This window comes from Urtica dioica, chromosome 4 (genome assembly GCF_054948205.1).
Source record: "Urtica dioica subsp. dioica isolate 48M chromosome 4, U.dioica_male_clone48M_v1_H2, whole genome shotgun sequence".
Classification (NCBI taxonomy): domain Eukaryota; kingdom Viridiplantae; phylum Streptophyta; class Magnoliopsida; order Rosales; family Urticaceae; genus Urtica; species Urtica dioica.
The window spans coordinates 46,738,859-46,747,448 of NC_142759.1; the positions used below are offsets into that span (position 1 = coordinate 46,738,859).

Here is an 8,590-nt window from a genome sequence, read left to right on the forward strand (position 1 = left end):
AATATTACACTTTGATAAAAATATTTTAAATGTGAGAATCGTATCATATTTATTTCTCTAACTTTTATTATAAGATTTGTCAAAATTCGTGTTTTAGTTGACAATGAGAATTGAGTTTTAAAAAACTAGCGTATTTATCAATTTCTCATATTTATTTCCGTGAAGAAAAGAGAGGAGAGAAAGGAGATAGGATGAGTTTATTTATTAATTTATTCAACTTTAATATTTCGTTATTAAAGATAAAGATGTTTTAAATGAGTCTATTTAATGAAATTTCTAAAAGAAAAATTGTAATTTATGATTCTTATTGTATTAAAAAAATAATCGATAAAGCATTAAAAATAAGGTCAAATTTGAATGCTAACCAACGACAAATGAAAACTCAAACCCACAAGGGTTTGATGCCATTGCCAGTTTGCAACCTCCGGCTGCGAAGGTCCTGGGAATCGCCAACAAGCAACGAAGTCTCACGGAGATAACAGCCCTACCGAGTTACTACTACATGCAATCGTTTGCACTTGGACGGTCAAATTGCCAATTCATTGCCCCAAGCTTTTCTTCCAATCTTAAGCTCGCTATGGCGTTACGAGCCTTGGCTTCACTGTCGCTTCATCGGTCTCGTATTCACTTCATTTCTATCTTCACTTATCCATCCTTGAATAGCAGAATCTGGTAATACTTGTTTTCCTCACTATTTTTCAAGAAAAAATCTGGAATTTTAAGCAGGCTTTTGAGAGTTTCTGAGAGAATTCGGGCATTTGTGTAAATTCACAAAAGAGGTACGAGTAGGTTCAACTTGTTTCTAATAGAGAAATAGTTCGGGTGATTTGTTATGCAAGGTTATCAATGATGAGCCTGTTTTGGGACAACGGAGGAGGATTCAGTCGTCAGGCCGTTGTCTTGGCGTTGCTGACGTGGCGGCGGAGCCCACAAATGGTTCTTCTTCTTCTGAGAGTGGCGCCAAAGTGAAAACGAAGAGGCCGAAGGGAAGGAGAGCCGTGGTGAAATGGCTCAAGTCACTTCGGCATAGAAAGAAGAAAGAGTATGCAAGAATGACCGCCGAAGAGAAAGTCCTCTACAAACTCAGATCGGTAAATGAATAGAATGACCCTTTTTGGCGCCGGACTCAGGAGCGCTTAGTTTTAATGTCTCCCTCGCTCCCTTTTCAGGCTCAGAAGAAAGAGGAGAAGCTAGCGTCGGCTCTGGAGAGGATAGAGCCGAAAGCGGGGTCGGAGACGACCCACGACCCGGAGATACTGACGCCGGAGGAGCACTTCTTCTTTCTGAGGATGGGAATGAAGAGCAGGAACTACGTTCCGGTGGGGCGGCGGGGAATCTACGGCGGCGTCATTCTGAACATGCACTTGCATTGGAAGAAGCACCAGACTCTGCAAGTCATCGTCAAGACCTTCTCCGCCGAAGAGGTCAAAGAGATCGCCAAGGAGCTCGCTAGATTGACCGGAGGGATCGTCCTCCACATCCACAAAGAGGACACCATTATTATGTACCGAGGCAAGAACTATTCTCAGCCGCCCACCGAGATCATGTGGCCCCGCGAAACTCTCTCTAGAATGAGGGTTAGTCTTTAAATCGGACTATTAATATGTGGTGCTAAACCTGTTTCTGATCTCTTATTTCCTGCTCAGGCTCTGGATAAATCCAAGTATAGAGATGGTCTCCGGTCGGTCAGAAAGTACATACCTAAACTAGAGTTGGATCTTCAGTTACTACAAGCTCGGGAAAGAAACGACCCTGCAAATATCTCTGGTGTTGTCGAAGAAGAAGAAGCTGAGCTGGAGAGTGAAGATGATGAAGCTTATTCGCTATGCCACGGCGAGAATTCAGACGAGCCAAAAGTAAAAGCATATGAAAGCGATCAACTTTCCGAGAGCAACAATGAGGATGGTTTGGGTTCGGATTCCGAAGGCCTTACAGATATGTTTGAAACCGACTCCGAGTTAGGTTCGGAGGAGAACGCCCGCAGACCTCTCTATATGGAACAATTTGACAAGCTTTCGGTGAAAAGCGACGGAGAACTTGAAGATTTCGAGGATCACCTGCGTCGAGTCTCGGCTGATTCAAAGAAAGGTATATCGTCGGGCAAAGAAGGGCTTGCTCATAATTATGACGATATCGACCGGCTGTTTCTACGCGCTGCTACTCTTTTCAAGAAAACCAGTGGTAGATAGTGATGTAATTTTAGTCACCATAATTAATTTGGTAGATTTGCAAGAATGTACTGTTTTTTTTCCCTGCTAAAAGCCTGAGTTATATGCTAATACAAGTTCTGAGTTTTCCGTTGGCTTTGACAAAAAGGGTAAAGAAAAAAAAAACTGCATTTAGAGGAAAAGCAATGCTAGGGTAGCTTCATATCGAAGGAACTAGTGATTAAGATAAATAAAAACTGTGCACAAATTTCAATTTATTGTTATACATCCAGAATATCAGACAGATTAAGTGTTAGAACGTTCGCACAAGTTCTTTGGTTCTCTCAACAATATGCTGAACTGGTTTACACAAGTGACTATTGTGCTGATCTATATCTTTCACAAGAATCCGTAACTGTCTTCGTACGCCTCACGTTCTTACTCACATTGGCGCATTTTGTGGCTCAATACAAGCCTAGCTGTCGTGTACTCTGGTCTCTCACCCTATAAATAAAAGTTCCAAAAGAATACACCTCGACTAGGCTTCTTGAAGAAACAAGCATGGACTTTTCGTAAGCAAGCCATTGTGATTGACTAAAGCGGTTACTCAATAAGGGCTTGGTTTTTATGTATTATAAAGAGAATGAAGGTGAATATGGTAGATACACACTTCTATATTGTAATAATGCAGCAGAGTATAAAAGAATGAAGGACAAATGATAGAGGTCTATGTTCAACTTTGGGAGTAAGCGAGATCATTTGTACAAATACATTCAAGTTTCGTACACTCTGTTATAGTGAAGTAAATATACTTTATGCCGATATCGTCATAGAATCTGATACTCAAATGTAGAAGAGGGACATGAAGCAGCATAAAGCCAGGAAACAAACTCAAATTCTTTACCCAAGGAACGGAGAGCCGCTGTGAGAAAGGAGACCAGTCTCGATGCCTCCCAATATTCTCACTGACTTTGAGGGGCTCTCTCGGCCTGGCCTTGTGGTCGATTGTCTCCGGTGATTCAAACAAAGTGACTCGCCTTCAGTTTTCGGAGAATGCTAAACGAGTTGACGTTGACTGACACTGAGAAAGCTTATTAAACAGAATATTTCGTTTTCATTTAATCATGTATATACCAATAACAGTACGATAACCTGAGTGATAGAGGCAAACGAAAAGAGTTAACATAGGGGAAATTGTGAGGGGTGTACTTGGGAAAAGGATTATTTCTCAAAGTAGAACATGGTTATAAAAGTTTCCAAAACTTGGTTGTTGCTCGTATCCAGGCACATTTCCCCTAAAAACTCAAGCCACGACATTTTCCTGTGTACCAGAAATGCAATGTAGTTCTGCTATCGTGCGCCTCAATTTCATTAATGTTACAAATCAATCATTCACCAACCCTTTCCAAATTATATCATTAAAGCGTTTTTCTAAGCTCTCCAAACTCACAGGCATACAGTGTCATCTGTCTTTCAAAGTTACGATGCTGCAAAAAGAGAGAAGAAAACAAACTATCCAGCCAACGCATTTTGTCACCCAACAATGTTCAGATTTCATGAGAGAATCTCCTCGAATCTAATGGGACCGCATCAATTTGAACAATGAGGATCAGATCCCAGATCATGCAATCAAAGATTAAAACTGAAATAATTAGTTTCCAAAACTAGTCATTAGGCATAAGATGAGAACCGATAAAGAGTTTCATGGCTTACAAAAACAAGCAATTACCAACTACGTGCATAATCCTTCCGATTTCTAATACGTAATTTGATTAAACACCACAACATGTGAGTATCAAGTGCATTACTTCATTGTCAATACAAACTCACGAAGAAAATTCCGACAACCAAGCAAATCTATCAAGTCAGAACAATTCTTATGCAGCTTGAGCTTTGAGTATCTTCTGTGTGTCCTCATCCACATCTATGCCATCACTTTTCATCCTCTCCAAAAGCCCATCAACTTCTTTCCCCAATCTAATACACGTCCGGATTAAGGCTTGGTACACCTCTCTATCAGCTGGATTCTTATCCCTCACAGAGTCCATAAACGCTTCAACTTTCTCAACAGCTCTGTTATCCACTAGCCAATCCAATAATGCCGTAATTACTCTCCCCTTAGGCTTCCATCCGATACTTTCCGACTCCAAGGCCAGAGCTTTATTCATGCACTCAAAAGTCTTCTCCATATTATTCTCATCCAAATACCCGGCTGCGACGATTGACCAGCAATTTGGAACCGGGGTCTTCCCTTTTGCAATGATTTTGAGAAGCACTGACTCGGCTTTTTCAGACAAACCCTTTTTACAGTATCCGATAAGAAGGATATTAGGCACCCGAAAATCGTAAAATCGACAACATGACTCCCAATCCTCGAGGATCCGTATGGCCTCTTCAAGTTCTCCAAACTTCACGAGCGAACTAATCATGGTTATATAGTCCATATTGAGAATCTGCTTACGCTTTTCAGTTTGAATCTTCCAAAGCCTCATCACCTCGTCTTTACGACCGAGACTCGCGTGATGCGAAATTAGGTATCTATATCCCAATACATCGTTACCAACCAATTCTTCGCATTTCTTGAGGTGAGCCAAAGCTTTCTCACTCTCACCAGCTTTGAGATAGAGATTGGCTGCATTGGCATAGATATCCCATTCAGCTGGGATGTGGGATTGACTCTCCATTTCTTTGATAAGTTTCTCCATGTTATCGAAATCGGATTTCGTGCCATATGCATCTAAACATATTTTATAGCTGAAATTGTTCGGAATTACACCATCCTTCTTCATCTCGACCAGCACCCCGGGGATTTGATCAAGTTGCTCTGTATTCTTGTAGAGGATCATAATGCTGTTATAAGCGAGAGTGTCGGCAATGCCCAGATCTTTCATTTTCTGCATAAGTGAGAGAGACTTGTCGGTCATGCCTTCTTTCGCATAGCAATACAAGAGAGCACCATATAATTTTCCTTTGTCTCCTACACCACTTATGCTGCTATTAAAGTAAGTCTCTGCAGATTCCACACCGCGGACTTTACCGATCAGATCTAATTGCACGGCGTGATCGCCAGATGTAAATGCACTCGCCTCCCTTTTATAGAACCACTCAGAAACCTGCAAAAACAAGGACACAAGATAAATATACAACAGAATCTGAATAATCTTTTTTATTACATTTGCTTATACTTTTGCAACTATTGCAAGAGAAGAGCGTGTATCACGAGTGATTACCGACAACCACATACAATCTGATGCAATGAATATGTTGAAACACATAAGTGGGACAAATTAGCAATTATATAGGTGTTTGGGTAAAGTAATCAGCATTAACGAGATATTTTCTACAGTAACAACATTTTAGCAGTCAGGTAATTCAATAGACAATAGTGGGATAGTAGAATCAAATATGATGCAGTGAATAAGTCACGTTCCACATGCAGAAATCTCGTGTTTGGCTTGAAAACACAGATTCCTGTGATTCTATATTCATCATCTTCATACATCAATCCTGAAACCCTTCTAGAAACTCTCAAATGCAGTTATAACTTATACGTAAGTTAAGAATCTTGTTGCGTGGCCTTTAAAGAAACCACACACACATATACACACAAAGAGCAAAAATTCCAACAAAGCCTTAACTGTTCTCGCAAGCAAATGCTCGTCTCAAGCTTCATTTGAAACTATTTTTCATTTCGTACAATAAATTTACCAAATCCTATGCGATTAACATCAACCAAAACAGAATCGTTACCTGGATCGCGTGGGTGAAGCGCCTGCGAGATCGAAGATTCTTTATGACGTATCGCAACTCCGGTGCATTATATTTCGAGCCTTCCATGGCCCACTGATCGAGATCTGGGACGATGCTGATCGACGGGTGTCCGATATGGCTTATTTTCGATAAAAGAGTAAAGTTTGGTTTGGTCGTTTTTCTTCCTTTCGAAGTGGTACTGGTTTCTGTGACTGTGCATAGCGATCTTCTCAGACTCGCTAAGGATGTTGTTTTATGTGAGATGTTTCTTAGCTTGCTTGCCATTTTGAGGATCGTCGAAGCCATTGGATTTGGTTGTTGGGGTTTGAGGTATTCGTCTAGGGTTTAGGGTTTAAGATAACAGAGAAGAATCAGCGAAGAGAACAGTCTACAAGGGGAACTTTAAAATGAAAAAACGACATACACAACACTGAATAAACGGCAATAATCTAATATACAACATCGAAATGAAAACGATATCAGACAACAATTTTTGTACCAAAGTAAACCGCAAATTGGTCTAACCGAATTAGAATTAAAATTTTGGTGTCGCGAAGCTAAAAATTCAATTTAGTTAAATAGATCTGATTAACGAAACTAGATTGATTATTAATTTTGGATATCTAAAATTCAATTTAGTTAAATAGATCTGATTAACGAAACTAGATTGATTATTAATTTTGGATATCTAAAATTCATTTTACTTTTATATAAAACGTATAACCAGCTTAAACAAAATACAGATCACGATTGATATTTCCTCTTCATCATATTTAATACTAATTAATTATTACTAATATGTTTAAAAATAGTAGTCGAACCAAAACTAGATTTATAACATAGTCAATGTTTTGTTTATATTGCAAAATTACTATATAAACCATTATAAACGAGTTTGAAATAACACATTACGATGTACATTAAAAAATAATTATAATATCCAACTAATCACGGATAAGTCTCTTTGTATTCTCTAATTCACAATTTCCAAAAGTTTTGAGATATTTACGAAAATACAAAAAATGTTTGTCGCGCTTTTTGTGTCCCATAAATCTCTTTACATTAGGTTTGTTGATAATATATTGACTAAATTTGATGTTTGAATAGTATTTATCATTTCCTCTTTTCTTGCATCATCCCTATATTTTTCCTATGTTTTTCGTCTCCACCACACGATGTCAATCGTGCTCAAGGATGGAAATATCACAGGATAGTGAGGTATCTCGCTTTCGACATGCTCGAGAAAGCGGTTTGAGCATTGTAGCGCCTATGTACTCATACATCGGCGCGTGCATTTTCTCTATATTTTTCTAGCTTGAAAAAGCAGGGCAACTTTTGCGTCTTTGAAATAACAACCATCTTTCAGCTAACCTAGCCTCAACAGAGAACATACAAAAGTTTTATAGTATTATTTTCAGGCACTAGAGCAGAACTCATTCTTACCACTAAGCCTTTAATAATATGGTTATAATATGTCATTACGTGCGACTATTTTCCACCATAGAAATAAAAAAAAGAGAAAAATAAGAAATTATTTAAAGTAATGATTATACACTCTGTTTAGAATAAATCACAATATATATATATATATATATATATATATATATATATATATATATATGCACACTACGTAAGACATAAAATATCTCTCTTTAGGAACTTAGAAGTAGGATTATGAATACACTAGAGGTATCAATTAAGATTTATTTTTAATTTATCATTTGTAATAAAAATTAATTAAATATTCACTTGAATTACTATTGATTGCATTTCAGAGTACTTATAAAGTTTCATTAGTTTGTATACAACGTTACTTCTATTCTTTGCACAGCTAACAACTAAATTGGATTTTCCTATCCAGTCTAATTCAAGACTAAGCCGGTAGGCATTACATGACCACAAAGTCCGACTATTGAGTACGAAGTTTTATAGTATATCAAGTAGAAATTAAACTCGCATATTTGTGACATAAGAATAGAAGTGTGAATATGTCCCCCACAAAAATCGCATAAAACAACACAAATATCACATAAATATCGAAAAATAGGAAATTTTCCACAAAAAATATGTTAAATTGTAAATTTGTTGCAAATACCGCAGATATACCAAAAATATCGCTATTAAAGTTTTACTTATGTTACTCATGAACCATTTATATTCATCATAATTCAAATGTATTTTTACTAAGAAATTATATATCATTAACTGATGACATGTAAATATAATATATTAGATATCATATATATATATATATATATATATATATAATTAATCTACCACTAGCTCAAATTCCCTCAAATGTCTGTGGGATACCCATTTATTTGTGCTCAACCATGCGGACGGTATACCATGTTGCACAGGATAACACTAACGTTAGTAAAATACTATTATGTATTATAATCCTTTGTCACACTCAAGGAGATTGATAATGATTGAAATTATGATTAGTCACGAAGACAAGATGTCGCACACAATGTATTGACAATGTGTCCGACAACTTGCTTGAATACAGATAATGGATAATCAACAAAAAATACGATAAAGAAAAGACACACAATATGGTTACCCAGTTCGGTGCAACATCACCTACGTCTAGGGGCACTCTGCCAATGGAAATGATTTCACTATATAATAGTCAATAAAACAAGCAAGGTCTTATATGATTACAACACCAAATCAAAGCCCTATAAACT

At 37.5% G+C, this 8,590-nt stretch overlaps 2 protein-coding genes across 3 annotated transcripts; one reads left to right on the plus strand and one right to left on the minus strand.

Moving 5' to 3' along the window:
• Positions 1 to 363: 363 nt before the first annotated feature.
• LOH1 (RNA-binding CRS1 / YhbY (CRM) domain protein) lies at positions 364 to 2,367 on the plus strand. 2 transcript variants are annotated; one of them, XM_089610963.1, is made up of 4 exons: positions 364 to 672; positions 818 to 1,091; positions 1,170 to 1,577; positions 1,647 to 2,367. In XM_089610963.1, the coding sequence occupies exons 1-4, from the start codon at positions 503 to 505 to the stop codon at positions 2,187 to 2,189; spliced, it is 1,395 nt and encodes a 464-aa protein (XP_089467089.1). In that variant the 5' UTR covers positions 364 to 502; the 3' UTR covers positions 2,190 to 2,367. The 2 variants fall into 2 exon arrangements, with proteins under 2 accessions (XP_089467089.1, XP_089467090.1); XM_089610964.1 differs by having other exon boundaries at positions 840 to 1,091; positions 1,647 to 2,365.
• A 1,387-nt stretch (positions 2,368 to 3,754) lies between these two features.
• LOC149401707 (pentatricopeptide repeat-containing protein At4g21705, mitochondrial-like) lies at positions 3,755 to 6,324 on the minus strand. Its single transcript, XM_089613680.1, has 2 exons — positions 5,898 to 6,324; positions 3,755 to 5,260 (listed from the first exon to the last, which is right to left on the minus strand). The coding sequence occupies exons 1-2, from the start codon at positions 6,201 to 6,203 to the stop codon at positions 4,025 to 4,027; spliced, it is 1,542 nt and encodes a 513-aa protein (XP_089469806.1). The 5' UTR covers positions 6,204 to 6,324; the 3' UTR covers positions 3,755 to 4,024.
• Between the last annotated feature and the right edge of the window lie 2,266 nt (positions 6,325 to 8,590).

Excerpts from the sequence above, each read along its gene's own strand:
- LOH1 (XM_089610963.1), top strand. The coding sequence starts at position 503 with ATGCAATCGTTTGCACTTGGACGGTCAAATTGCCAATTCATTGCCCCA. Across the intron at positions 673-817 it reads TCCTTGAATAGCAGAATCTG|TTCGGGTGATTTGTTATGCA; the intron begins GTAATACTTGTT and ends ATAGAGAAATAG. Across the intron at positions 1,092-1,169 it reads TCCTCTACAAACTCAGATCG|GCTCAGAAGAAAGAGGAGAA; the intron begins GTAAATGAATAG and ends CTCCCTTTTCAG.
- LOC149401707 (XM_089613680.1), bottom strand. The coding sequence starts at position 6,203 with ATGGCTTCGACGATCCTCAAAATGGCAAGCAAGCTAAGAAACATCTCA. Across the intron at positions 5,261-5,897 it reads GCTTCACCCACGCGATCCAG|GTTTCTGAGTGGTTCTATAA; the intron begins GTAACGATTCTG and ends TTGTTTTTGCAG.